The sequence below is a fragment of the Mesoplodon mirus genome (genome assembly GCF_964341445.2).
Source record: "Mesoplodon mirus genome assembly, chromosome: 1".
In the NCBI taxonomy this organism is placed as follows: domain Eukaryota; kingdom Metazoa; phylum Chordata; class Mammalia; order Artiodactyla; family Ziphiidae; genus Mesoplodon; species Mesoplodon mirus.
Window position 1 is genome coordinate 224,151,746 of NC_138976.1, and position 14,751 is coordinate 224,166,496.

Consider the following 14,751-nt stretch of genomic DNA (forward strand, 5'->3'; position numbering starts at 1 on the left):
CATTCCAACAACAGCATGGACTACTTCATGAAATCCTGTACAACCTATCACTTGAAATGGTCATTTGGATGTTGCAATGGGGTAAAAAACAATATAGCATTTGGCTAGGTGACCTTTTGTGTCCCTTAAAATTCTGAGGCTTTGTTAAAACAACATCTACTGTCTGGTTTCCTCTCCCTTGTTATAGCCACATATATCAAATTCCCAATTTCACGATTCCCTTTCCTAGCTTTCCATTAGAAGTACCTGTCAAGCTTTGTGAGGATACATATGCCCAGGCCTGACCCCAGACCTCCTGTATCAGAATTCCAGCGTGGGGTGGAGTGGTAGGTGTGAGAGTATTTTTCCAAAAGTTGCACAAGTGATTCTAAGGTGTAGGGTTGTGAACCACTCTTCTTGTGTAGCCCACTAATGACAAGGTACAAGCAGGCCTCATTTTGGATTTTTTGGTCTAATTTGTCAGCATCAAGGAGTCATAGCTTCTCAGTGTGCAATACCGTTTTTAATAGTAATCAGGCCATTTAATAACACTGTGTTTGTTCTCTCGGCTGCAAGGATACCATGATCTCCACTTGGCAGGTTAGTTTTGCTGACATCTCATTATGCCTGCCTATCTCATGGTGGGGTGGGAGTTGGTGCTGGTCTAGGAAATAGACATTGATCAACCCAACCACATAGGTCCTTTCATGTTCTGGAAAAAAGAGTTCAAAGGGTGTGAGGGCCAGCCTCAATGATCAGCAGGTTGGATAGAGAAACTAGTGAGCCACTCTCTCCTAGACTAGTTACCTACTAGTTAGCTTTGTAGCAGTAAGAAACGTCCAGTAGCATGAAGAATTAATGGTTGTAGTGTATTGTTTTCCTGAGGAATTTTCTTGAAAAAATACTCCACCGTGTTTATAGCACTCCTCTGAGAGAATAATCACTGAAGGATAAGACACCCCCCACCGTGTCTCCCCATGGTGGACCAGAAAAAAATTACAGTTGCTCTAACAGTATTTTTTTCTACTTTTCAATCAGTAGGATGCTTTTCAAAGCGTACGTTTCTCTTTGGACACTTTAAGTGACGATGAGACAAAAGAAAAAAAAAGCCAAGATAAAATGACAGTAGAGACACTCCTCAAATCCTATAATGAACTCCACAGGGCATCCAATTTTGATGTATTAGGATTTTTTTTTATAATGAGTACATTGTTGGAAATCACATTTTCTATCTGCAGGAGCTGGAGATGAAACTGAGCTGACATCTTACCTCTTTGTAGTTAATTAGCAAGAGGAAAGTAGTGGTTTGAATGTTGTACGGGAAAGGGTGGTGTTCGTCATCCACCTTTCCCCTTCAAACACCTGGATCTTTTTCTGTGCTGTTTGATTTGGTTTAACGGTTTGGTCTTGTTGGCTGGAAAAGGTGAGGGACATTGAAGAACAGTTATTATTTAATGAAACAATAACTACAGCTCACTTCTCCCCTCCATCTTGCCTGTAGGATAACTAAAATAGAACAGGTCTTTCCCTCCAAAGAGCAGTTCTTTACCTGGACTCACACTGTAAGCAGTACTGGCTCTGCAGGCGTCTTTTGTCGTCACTGTATTAACATTTGCCACCTTTGGATCCCTAGCACTTAGCACAAGTACTGGAACTTAGTAAGCATTCAGGAAGTCTTTATTAATTAATGGGTAAACAAAACATCGTGTTGACCCATACAGTAAGGTGTTCAAGTTGCATTCATTGTGTCTAATCCCTTTCTCCAGGTAGTAGCTACGTCCATTCGAAGATGTATGCTGAGGTTTACATAGAACTCAATGGTTAGGGACAGAGGCCGAGCAGGGCATGGAGGTATGTCTCCATTTAGGGGACTGGTCCTCTGTCGGGTGAGCACATCTGGGGCTGGCACGGATGCTCATCCAGATGAAGGCTAAGTACGTGGCAGAAACATTTAGCACAAGACTTCTCTGATCTGAATGTGTTTATTAATGTCACCTCATGCACCTGGTCCTGGGGGATGACAGAGAAGAGCCACTTTCCTGGTTCCTCCTCTCAAGGAGCCCCCTTTGTACGTGGGAAGACTAAGCAAGCACTGGAAAACAGCCAGCACCCAAGTGTTGCACTGTGTGTGACTGATCCCAAGTGCGGTAAGCATCCAGGGGGGCTGGATCCGTGGTGCCTGGTGGAGAAAGATCAGGTTTTTGAGTCCCCTCTGTGTGCTAATCGCTGGACCCTATCGGCTACATCCATCATCTCTCTTCATCACAGCGACCCAGTGAGGGGACCTCAGGGGACCTGACTCAGTCGAAGAGCCTGAATCTGAGCTCAGTAGACCTGACGGCATCCCGCCTGGGGTGCTTTCTCCCGTGCACCCTGCCTCTTCTCAAGGTCCCATGCTCAGGCAGGGCTTCCTGGAGGAAGCAGCACCTCCAGGGACCTTGAGAGTAGGAGAGGGCTTGGGTTGCAGGTGGCTGGAGCGAGGGCACTGCAGGCTGTGTGTGGGCGGGGCACGAGGAGCTGGGGGTTGATGTGGGGCTGTGGAGTGTCTCGGTCAGGGAGACGGCATGGGGAGACGAGGTTGGCACACCCCAGCTGTGGAGAGAGAGGCCCGGTGGCTAGGAACTCTGGACGGCAGAGGACAGCTGTGAGCGGCAGGGATGGGGGTGCGTTGTGCTCTGGCCAAGCCCGGTGCGGAAGCCCAGGGCCCGAGCACGCGGCCCCGTGACCCTCAGCCTGGGTGGAGCCCGGCCGTGTGGCTCTCGACGGGCAACCTGTTGACTGTGGGGTGTGGCCCAGGGCTGGGCCTGGACCTAGAGAGGGGCGAGCAGGCCTCGAGGGCTCTCCCTGCCCTGCAGAGACAGCAGAAGCCCGGCCCACGGCGGAGGGGCGCCCATTTGGTGCAGCTTCTGCCCGGGGACCGGGGGCTGTCTCCACGGCCTCCCGCCCTCCGCCCCCCCCCCACCCCCGCCACTGCAGCAGCAAGGGCCCCGGCCCCGGCAGGGGTGCACGGTCTCCATCTCTCTCTGCTTTTGTCCTCTGCGTCCCCACCAAGCCCCCTCCCAGAAGGCAGGCTTCCGCTGCCCTGGCTTCCGCTCTTCCTCACACGCTGGGACCACGCAGGTCTCGGCTGCTCGGCTGGGTGGCCCTTGGGTCCCCCCCCCCAAGATGAGCCCACCTCCAGGAGCCCCTCGTGGGCTCAAGCTGCCCTTGGTGCAGGTGGCCCTGCTCCTTCTCCTTCTGGAAATCTCCTGGCATCGGATTTGCCCACCCCGTTGGGGAGGAGCCACCACTTCTAGAGGGAGTTTGGAGTGTAGCTGTCACCCCCAGTCTCGCTCGCTCCGCCCAGCACGCTAGCTGTGGGATGCTGGCCACCCATCACTGCTGCCCACCAACGTGCAGTCACTTGGCTCTGACCAGAGGGAGGTGGCCTCCCAGGGTCCCAGCCCAGGGGGCAGTGGACGCGTCTGCTCATCTCAGTTCGGCAGCTCTGTGCTGTCTCCTGGCTACACCGACTCTGAGGGACAGAGGTTCTCGTTGGAAGGAAATTGTCGACAGCCACAGCATGGTAGGACACAGCTTCTCCAGGGAGGCAAGATCCCAGCCTCAGCTTCTGCTCCTGGAGCCCTGTTTCTGGAGGTTTCTTTTTACCCAACTTAAGCACCCTCTCATTAAACCCCTGTCCTTTTATTTCTGATTCTAAAGTGGGGACTCACACTTGAAAAACACAGTGTTTCTCCACCACCTTACACTTCATCAAAAGAGTGAGAATCTGGGTCCTTTATGGTGTGGACGAAGGCCAGACCACAGTCCCCGTTGGGGCCAGAAGGCGCCCGCTGGGACTGCACCTCAGCACCCGGGTCAGTGGTTGTAGACACTCGACTGATATTTCTATCAGTCGAATGGATAAATAAAATCAGAATTATCCACTTACAGAGATATGTTTTCTCCTGCAGTTTAGTCCTTATGGCGAGGGGTCCATGCTGAGGAAACATAAAAGGGTAACAATAATAGAAGCGTCACATTTGTGTATACAGAGCTGGCATTTTCCCCAGAACTTTCCCACATATGACCTCATTTAATCTTTATGACTCTTCTGTCACAGAGGTTATTTTTTATTCCTATCTGAAATAGTAGGAGACCCTGGATCACAGTCGAAAAAAGTGTTAAACTACTTGTTAGAACTATGGCTTAAGTTACTTCTAGTGACGTTAATTCTCATCTTTTCCCACTCCATCACAGCTGAGTAGAGTATAATTCTAATAAATCAGCTTATAATAAGACATAGAGACAGACTCCTGTGTGCCAGGCACAGTTCTGGCTCCCCATTTTGCAGATGAGGAAACCGAGGCATCAAGTGGTAAAGTAGATAAAGGGCCTTTGATAGTGGGCGTGGGCCCCCTAGGTAAGGCATGGCTCATAGCCAAGGAGCTGTGATTTGAACCAGCGTCTTCCTCCCTCCCTGGCCCTGCCCAGGTCACGCAGCTGCCGAGTAGCAGAGCCAGAGCACAGCCCAAGCAGCCTGGCTCGAGTGTGTGCTTCTCACCAGAGCACAACACTGCCCCCTGCTATCGTCCCCCTGCCTTCCTGTCTCACCAGCTCCTGGCCTCTTTTCCGGTCTCATCTGCTGGGTAGGCCACCTCCCTGGTTTCTCCCCAGCCCACCGGTAGTAAAAACTAATCATGCTGACCTGGAAGAGTTGAAGATCGCATTTTCCCCATGGGATAGAACGCTGTCACACAGGTCTTTAAGAAATGGCTGATTTGTCTTGGGGTTCTCTTTACAAACACCTGGTTCTGTGGATGACTTGGCTTCCACAGAGCTCTAGCTGACTCTAGATGTGTGATTTTTCTGCCCCCAGAACACTGCCATGTGTGTGTCTTCTGGGATGTTTTGTCTTGTAAGGAATGACTGACCATAGCCTACCCCTCTGTGTTCCTTCACCTCCCTTTGGGGTCATGAGATAAAGTGACACGGGGGAGATGCTCAGAGAAGACATTCATCCTTTGCGTTTTTCCTTTCAAGGTATTTTTGAATGGCAGCGTTAAAGCACCCATGACACTGCTGTGAACTGTTAACAAGCGCATTTGCACATCACGTCTATCGTGCTATTTGCACGCTGTTATGTGAAGAAACAGCTCAAAGTATTTTTAAGATACAGCCTTTGATCTTTGGAAGCACCAGAAACTATTTGCAGATTGGTCTTGGGAATCAAATTAGCCTAACACATCGGTGAGCTCCTGGAGGTGTGGGCATTTCTGTAAGTGGTTCCTGGCCCCTTAATCCTTCTGATCATTTGCACTGTGTATTTTTATACAGGCTCTTGTACTTTGGAGAAATAAAATAAAGAAACTTAAAGGTGAGTTTGACAAGGGCTTCTCCGCACTGTTTGTCAATGCAGATGGATCCTGAATTTTAATGGTAGTAGTTTCTTTTAAACAACCAAACCTCTTTAAACCTCTCCACAAATAATGTCAGTGCGCAGATTATGTCTAAGAGTGTTTGCTGGTGAGTGGAAATCTTTCCTGACCCCATACTGCAACCATGAAGGAAGAGCCTAATCCTGGAAAATAGTCTTGACAGCCTGGATGTCAGTTACCTCCGCAGCTGTGATTTCTCATCTGGGCCACTGCCTGTGTGACAGTTTGCTGTCACTTGATGACTTCGGGTGTCTACATTCAGGAGCCCAGCTTGGGGTCATAGAATGTGCCAGACCTTGCGCCTCCAGCTGAATCCTGGTCGGCTGCCACTTACTGGCTGTGGGATGTTATGTGAAAAAACGTGCGGAGAGGCCTTGGTTTCCTCACCTGTAAAATGGGGATGGCATCCCTGTTGTAAAATTGTTGTGAGCAGCATCTGCGTGCCCATGTTCATAGCAGCTTTGTTCACGATAGCCAAAAGGTGGAAGCAGCCCAAGTGTCCATTGACAGATAAATGGATAAACCAAGTGGGGCACATACAAACAATGGAATGTTATTCAGCCCCTTAAAAAAGAAGGAAATTCTGACACGTGCTTCAACGTGGGTGAATCTTGAGGACATTCTGCTGATGAAATAAGCCAGTCACAACAGGACAAATACAATATGATTCCACTGACATGAGGTACCTAGAGGAGTCAAATTCACAGAGACAGGGGCTTCCCTGGTGGCGCAGTGGTTGAGAGTCCGCCTGCCGATGCAGGGGACACGGGTTCGTGCCCCGGTCTGGGAGGATCCCACATGCCACGGAGCGGCTGGGCCCGTGAGCCATGGCCGCTGAGCCTGCGCATCCGGAGCCTGTGCTCCTCAACGGGAGAGGCCACAACAGTGAGAGGACCGTGTACCGCAAAAAAAAAAAAAAAAAAAAAAAAAAAATTTAAAAACAAACAAAAAAACAATTCACAGAGACAGAAGTAGAATGGCAGTCACCTGGGGCTGGGGGAAGGTAAAATTGGGGAGTTAGTGTTTAGCAGATATGAAGTTTCAATTTTGCAAGATTAAAAAAAGTTCTGGAGACGGATGATGGTGATGGTAGCACAATGATGTGACTGTACTTAATGCCACTGAATTGTACACTTAAACATAGTTAAGCTGGTAAGTTTTATGTTGTGTGTATTTTACCTCAGTAGAGAAAAATTGGAAAAAAATTATGAGCATTGAAGAACACGCAGTAGGTAAAGTGCCTGCCATATTATCAGTGTTCAGTAACTAGTAGCAGCTTTTACTAGGGTTTGGGATTATAACTAATGGTTGTGTGATATCTCATCACGCGGCTATACCATAATTTGTTTCTTTTTTGTTTGACTTTTGGATTTCTTATAGTACTCCACCGTTGTAGCAGTGATGGAATGAATTTTCATATTTGTGTATGTCTTTTCTATTATTTGGGGTTTATATCTTTGAGGTTGATTTCCTGGGTCACTTAATCAAGGCGAATTAACCTTAGTCTTTGGGGCTCTTGCTTCTTATGCCCATGGGGTTTCAGAAGGGTGCGGTCATTTTCAGTGTCACCATCCAAGTAAGGGCGCCAGCCTCACAGTGTCCTCATCAGCACTAGGCACAATTTTATGCAGTTTTACAAAATGAAATGAGTAAGAGATGGTGTTTTAATATACATTTGTTTGCCTTTATTTGATCACTGAAAATGTTCAGAACTTTTTTTTTTTTTTTTTTTTTGCGGTACGCGGGCCTCTCACTGTTGTGGCCTCTCCCGTTGCGGAGCACAGGCTCCGGATGCGCAGGCTCAGCGGCCATGGCTCACAGGCCCAGCTGCTCTGCAGCACGTGGGATCCTCCCGGACCGGGGCACGAACCCACGTCTCCCGTATCGGCAGGCAGACTCCCAACCACTTCACCACCAGGGAAACCCTGTTGAGAACTTTTCATGTTCTACATTTATTTTTTCCAATGTATATTGCCTGTTTACATCTTTTGCCTGTATTTCTAGTGTGGTTTCAATGCTTTTCTTATCAAATGTTTTTTTTGTCATGTGTGTAACACATTGTTGCCATTTTTAATATTCAGACAGTCTTACCAGTTATGTAGTTAAATCATTCAGTTAAACATTTCAAAACACAAAATTATAAGATTTTAAAGTAGATCAAAAATGGTTTTGCAATAACATGGTTATTATACTTAATGAATCTTCTTCCCATAATTCCCTTATCATTCTTTTAATACCTATTAGCATAAAATCTGTTTAGATGTTAACTTACATGACTATAGTATTTGAATTAAAATTATGTAGGCTGACCAATTAAGAATAAAATATTAATAACCCAATATAAAGAAGATATAACAAAAATTAGAGAAAATAAAAAATTAAAATTATTAATAAGCATGACATTTTTTACCTCACTAATAATTAAATTCATTAAAAATAAAATGATAGGATACTATCTTTCATCTATAAATTTGGTAGGGATTAACAACATTGCAATGGTGACTGAGGCTGACCCTCAGATATGCTGCCAATGGGGAGAGAAAATTGGGTCAAACTTTAATGAATAGCAGTTTAGCACAAGGTATCAAGTATCTTTAAAATGTTCATAAACATTGATTTAGAAAACTCCCTTATATAACTAAGGCTAGAGGCAGCCTCAAAAATGTAGAAAAAATATTTACATTCATAGATAAAAATAGGATTCAATACAAATGCCCAGTGACAGGGAATGATTGAATAAGTACTAGTACGGCCATCTTGGGAGTGTTAGATAGTCATTATAAATGGTATTTCCTAAAAATTTCAGTGATATGGGAAGACACTCACGATATGCTGGTAAGTGGAAAAGGCATGATGCAGTGATTACAATAAAACAAACTGTGTGTCACAGTGTGAGTTTGTGTGTTTTGTGTATGTATGTGTCTCGTACATATCTAGAAAGAAGTGTGTAAAAAGTATTGATAGTACTTATGTGGTAAGAGTATGGATGATTTTTATTTTCTTTTCTATATTTCTGCACACTTTTTAAGCTTCATATTGTTTGCAAATCATTGTTTCTACAATCAGAAATTTTAACTGCTAAGGAAGACTTAAAGATAATAAGTAGATCTCTCTCCTTTTCTGGATTCATGTTCCCTCTGCTCTCTTCACTTTGATATATTGGACAGAACCCTGGACAAGAATTCAGAAGGTGTTTTTTCAGGTTATGGTCCAGAAATTTGCTAGCTATATGACCTTGGGAAAATCTAACTCATATGTACCTGTTTGCCAGTTTGTAAAATGGGGATTTCTACCTTCCCTGCGTGTACAATTGGAGGGTTGTAAGAATTAAGGTGAGATTACCAACATAGGGGAAAACACTTCTGCAAACTAAGATGCAAGTTCAAAGGATTCCCCAAACCACTGGGAGGTTTGATAATTTGTTAGAAGGACTCACACAAGTCCAGAGCTGTTATCCTCACAGTTATAGCTGATTACAGGAAAAGGATACAGATCAAAATCAGCTAAAGGAAGAGTCACATAGGCGGAGTCTGGAAGGGTTCCAGTGCAAAGCCTCTGTGTCATCTCCCATGCAGTCAGGATATGTTACCCTCCTGGCCTCCATGTGTGACAATATGCAGAGTATTGCCAACCAGGAAGCTCTCCCAAGCTTTGGTGTCCAAAATTTTTAATTGGGGCTTCATTACATAGGTATGATTGATTGATTGCCCACATGGTTGAACTCAGGCTCTCGGTCAACCGATACTCTGTTACCCAAAGCCGCCACCCTCAGTCACATGGTTGGTCTTTCCGACATGGCAACCTCTACCCTAGGACTGTTGGCAGCTCTACCCTGTGATTCAGTGTGGCTAGCCCCACCCTAAGAGTATAGGTGTGGCCTCTCTAAATGAGGACACTCCTATCAGGTATGACCTAGATTACCTACCAGAGCCAAGGCAGAGGCCAGCTACCTGTTTGGGCAAGGCTAAATTCTTTACTACACACAAGGTGACTGAAAGAGACGGGGAACAACTTTAAACATAGAGATGATGTTAGTATGGAGGGGTCTATTATTTACCATGTTCTAACACTGTAAAGTAAGAGAGGGCATGAATTCCACAGGTACAAACGGCACTGCAATACCCGCTTCCCTGATCCTTAGAACCTTGGGGACCACCTTTGAGAAGGGCGTGTGCTAACAGCGGGGGCTGCAGAGAGGCTTTTGCTACAGTAGTTGTTTACCACGGAGACGAATTAGGCTGAGAAAACACTTAGCGTCCTGCTGGGTATGTGAACCTGACCCTCGCGTCTGTTAACAGCACAGCAAATATGTCTCTCTGTTAAAGAATATATCTAATGTGAATGAGTTATAAGCCTGTTTCTTTCTTGGGTTTCTCTACCTGGCACCATCTCCCTCTGTAGTGCAGCTGAGCTTACTATGTACAGAGAAGGGGGGGATGATAAAAATAAATTGGCTTGTTCCCCTTGCAGAGTTTCAAATCTCTAGCACCATGTCACGTTGGATCCATAAGGTTTCATAAGAGTGAGATTAGAAAAATGAAAACCCGAGTTTATTTTCTCATGGAATTAAAACAAAATTAGAACACAATGAAGAGAAATCATCATCCTCAGGAAACTTGCTCGAGGACAACCGTGTGCTTTTATGGAAAAAGAACCAGCGACAGAGACTTAGGATGAAAGCATTAAAGTATGATTGTGCTCCCACCCTGCCTTCAGAGGGAAGAATTTCAGCCTTTGTCTAGTGGTTTTTTGGAAACAAATAACTTGTCATAAGTTGATGTTGTCAGTAAATTTGGGTTGTACGTTCTGTTTCTTTCAAGGAAGAACTGGCCACGCAGAAGTAGTCCGAGTGGTATACCAGCCAGAACGCATCAGCTTTGAGGAGCTGCTCAAGGTCTTCTGGGAGAATCACGACCCGACCCAAGGTAGATGAGTGAGCCAGTATTTAATTATCTTACTAATTACAGCTGGGATAATTAGTGTTTGAACTGCATGGAAGAGATGAACCTTGAAATCACACAGGAGCTCAAGAATATGATTGCAGACATTTATTGACGGAGACGGGGAGGGGCTGGGGAGAAAGAGGGCGAGAGAATAAAGGCACAGCCACCGTCTGCGCCCCTCCCCCCTTTACAGCTGTCAGGGGTGGGAAAATTCCCACAGAGAAAGACACCAGACAATAGAGATTCGTTCACCTTTGATTATTGCATTATTCCTCCTTAATGCGGTCTTTTGTCTACAAAATTAAAGTGTCTTTCTAGCAGCTCCAAAGTCTTCCTGATTTATGGTTCCTTTATTTCCCTGAATTTATTTAGCCTTTCTCATCTTTTGACATTATCAGCCTTTTTTTTTTTCTTTTAAATGTCTGTGGGTGATTTTTTAAAAAAAGAACATAAAGGTAAAATGCAGTATTCAGTGGTTCTACAATGCTTGGGTTATTTAAATATTTCATTTGTCTTCTTTGGAATTTATTATATGGAGATATTAATATATTTGGGCTGTAAACAATGGTGGTCAGGAATTTTATTTGAATGCACACACAAGCAAAAATCTCATGTTGGCAAATATCATTGTAATATTCAATAATGGAGTAATTTCCAGATTTCATCTTAACAGCCTTACAAGCACTGCTTTGCCAGTGTGATGATCTGATATCATGAGGCTTATGAACTGAAAAGTCCTGTATATCCGATGTGATTTTCATTTAGCAATCGGTCTATTTAACGGAAATATTTTCCCTTTGGTGTCAGATTTTGGGAGAGTGGGTACGCCATGTTGGCTATTTCCTGATGAATGGATGTGGTTTTCCAAGTGTGCATTGTGCTTTGGGGTGGGACCTTACCAAGACCCCAGCAGCATAGGTTGGTGAGTCCTGAGTTCTGGTTCCACTTAATGCCAGGGTGGTTTGCCAGAGGGCAAAGGTCAGAGCTAAGGCAAGAACAGCAAAATGACCAACGAGCCAGGATCAGGCAGGTCCAGGGTCCACGTACATCCAGCAGGGTGGGTAAAGGCCGGGAAGGAGGCCAGGAGCAGGCTCTCCATGACAGTGAAGTCTGATTGACATGGGGGGATGAGTCCCTGGTGGGAGAGCAGTGAGGTGTGGGGCAGGGGAGGTACAGGACTGGTAGGGCAAGAGTACTATCATCGGAAGGTTCTGATGCCACCCCCGTTTGGGCTACTGGACTGTCACATCATATGAGAATGGCAAGCCTAATGGCTTAGACATGCATGGCTCAAAGGGAAACTGACTGGTGAGCATCATAAATAAGTGACAGCCAGGAACTCATGCTGGGAAGCCTTTGGTCCAGATGGAGCAGCCATTCAGCCTCTTGGCTCTCAAAGCTGAGGGTCAGGCAGGATGCTGAGGGCTCCAAAGTTCTAAGTGGAGACACCTATCAGGAGCCCAGGCAAGCCTGAAGTCATGGAGGAGACAGGCTCCCTGCAGGCCCACAAGACTGGGTATGTGGCCTTGGCCTGGCCACCCGTAATGCCATGTCCCGATACAACCACCTTATGCTTGGCCCCCTCAAAATTTCAAAGAGGGTGAAGTCTGTCATCCACTTCTCTCTCCTTACTTCTCTAATGTCTTACCCATTTTATCACATCTTTACTAGCACACCTCAGTTATTAGGTCACTAGTTCTGGCCCCTGAATCTCAGGGGAATTCCACCTTCAAAAGAACTTTAGGAGAACCTCTTGTTCTCCCCATCCCATGGATCAGATTTGTCTCAACTTTGCCTCAGTCCTCTTTGAAATTCTTGGTTTACTATCTGTATTAATTTGCTAAGGCTGCCATCATAAAGTATCACAGACTGGGTGGCTTAAACAACAGAAATTAATTTTCTCACAGTCCTGGAGGCTGGGAGTCTGTGTTGAAGGCATTGGCTGGGTTGGTTTCATCTTGGCTTGTCGATGGCTGTCTTTTCCTCATACAGTCTTCCCTCTGTGTGTGTCTGTGTCCTGATTTCCTCTTTGTATAAAAACACCAGTCAAATTGGATTAGGGCCCACCCAAATTACTTCATTTAATCTTTTTTTTTTTTTTTTTTTTTTTTTTTTGCAGTACGCGGGCCTCTCACTACTGTGGCCTCTCCCGTTGCGGAGCACAGGCTCCGGACGCACAGGCTCAGCAGCCATGGCTCACAGGCCTAGCCGCTCTGCGGCATGTGGGATCTTCCCAGACCGGGTCACGAACCCGTGTCCCCTGCATCGGCAGGCGGACTCTCAACCACTGCGCCACCAGGGAAGCCCACTTCATTTCATCTTAATCTTTAAAGTCTCTATCTCCAAATGAAGTTATACTGTGAAGTATTGGAGGTTAGGGCTTCAACATGTGAAGTGTGGGGAGAGGTGGGACACACTTTAGCCCATAACACTGTCCAATAATGTAACCGGTTGATGTACTGTTCTTCCAGAGGTATTTTTTTTTTCCTAACAAGGTGTTCATAGGCTCATAGACTGGAAGAGACTTTAGAGGTCATCTGGTTCAATTCTGTGAGCCAGAAGATGAAGTTGGTAATGATGGGATGATGGGGGTCACAGACAATGGGACCGGAATGTCGAGTGACCTATTTTTTACACTGATATTTTGGACAAATTATACACGTAGGAGGAGAGGTTTTCTACCCTTGTGTATATTTGTTTCTGCTTAGAGTAGTGCTTCATGTAATATATACAATCACACATATTAAATCACAAGATATCTGATCTTCCCGCATTATTATTAGAATTACTTTTTTAGATAGTTCAGTGTAATGGGCCATGGAAACAATCTTTTTCTGCCTTGTAGGGTTTCCTAGGACCCTTCTGGAAATAGGGCCAATGGAGTGATCATATGATCCAGTCCTGATCGATCAGTATCTTTTCCTGTTGTCAACAATGTTTGATCCAAAGAACAGGCATGTGACCCAAGCAGAACCAGCTAGAGTCCTTCCCTGGGACTGTCGTATGTTCTCAGTTTGTTGCAGCTGCCGGGGTGGGTGCTCTGTATGGGGAACGACGTGCCCACCAGAGAAGCGAGGGAGGAAGATGAGCAGAGACGCTGAGAGATGAGAGATGGGAGGAGAAAACCCTCAGGAGGCTCTGAGGCCCTGAGACTCCTCATTCCTGCAGCTCTTCCTTCAATTCTGAGAGCTCTCTTGTGAGCTCTTCAAGCTAGGAGAGCTACTAGGTATTCCCTTCCTTTTTTTAACTTGAGCTAGTTTGTTGGCTTTCTATTACTTCCAACAACAACAAAAACCCTAACTAATCCGCTTAACTCAATTTAAGCAATGAGCATTATGCTCGATCATTATATTCAGTAACTGTTAGTTAACCGTGTTCATCTGGCTCCATAAATCAGAAGTCTAAAGCCATTTGAATGGTTTTATCATTGACTCAGACACCGAGGGGCGGACACTAGAAATTGTTTCTTCAAGACCTGTTGGTGGTTTGATTGGAGGTTCCTTGGTAATTCAGAATTAGGATTTAGGATTTGGGACATGTGGCCTGAGAACATATCAGATGCCTTTTCAATATTTCTGAAGTATTGTGAAAGACAAGCATTCATTAATGACATTTGTCTTCTGTCTGCTCTTTTTGCCAGGTATTCTGCTAAGTGGTGCTAGATCACTAAGTGGTCTGCCATAAGCAGCAGTATCCAACATTTTGGTTAACACACAGGGAAGATACATTTCTATAGGAAGAAAATAGTTAAATCCCAATAAACTGAGATCAAATGAGCATTCACATAAATGTGTATAAGATCACAGACCAAAATGTTAACCTGAAATAATTAAAACAAGTATTGGTTAACCCTGGGAGATTAAAAGCAAAAATATAAGTTCATAAGAAGTCTGATATCAATGGATTTAATATTTCCAGGGAACTCTGAAGGTCTAAAACGTGTAATCATGTAATTTTTCTGAGGTAAGAATTTGAAGTCCACTTGCTAAAGGATGGGCGTGCGGCAGGAGATAGCTGAGCTGCAGGTGAACTTAGCCATCTGAACACAACTTCTTAATTCTCCACCTGAAGTCACACGGTGACTCTTATCACATTTCACAGTGAAAAGTGGCCCAGAAAAGAAAAGCACCCAGTAGGGCAGGTGGGGGAAGTAGAGGCGTGTACGACTGATTACTCTTACTCAGAAAATGGACGTTTGTAAGGACAGAAGCATGTTGGCTTTGGAGGAGACTCGGGTCTGTGAAGCAATAGTCCATTGTAGGTTCTTTTCAGAAACAAGAGTGAGTGATTCCTCCACTTGCTTGAAGAATGCTCTTACCTGTACCAGAATTACTTATCAACAAAAAGACGAAACTTAAGTAAAAGTTGAGATGACATTGATCTTTGATGTGATGATAGGCCCACCCCGGACA

At 45.2% G+C, this 14,751-nt stretch overlaps 1 protein-coding gene across 3 annotated transcripts in view; it reads left to right on the forward strand.

The window, feature by feature from the left end:
* The window catches only part of MSRA (methionine sulfoxide reductase A), a 389,937-nt gene that overhangs the window by 248,606 nt on the left and 126,580 nt on the right, over positions 1 to 14,751 (forward strand). For all 3 annotated transcript variants that reach the window (XM_082618736.1, XM_082618734.1, XM_082618735.1), the window contains one exon: positions 10,217 to 10,321. In XM_082618736.1, coding sequence (XP_082474862.1) covers positions 10,217 to 10,321 — 105 coding nt within the window. The remainder of the gene's footprint in view (positions 1 to 10,216; positions 10,322 to 14,751) is intronic.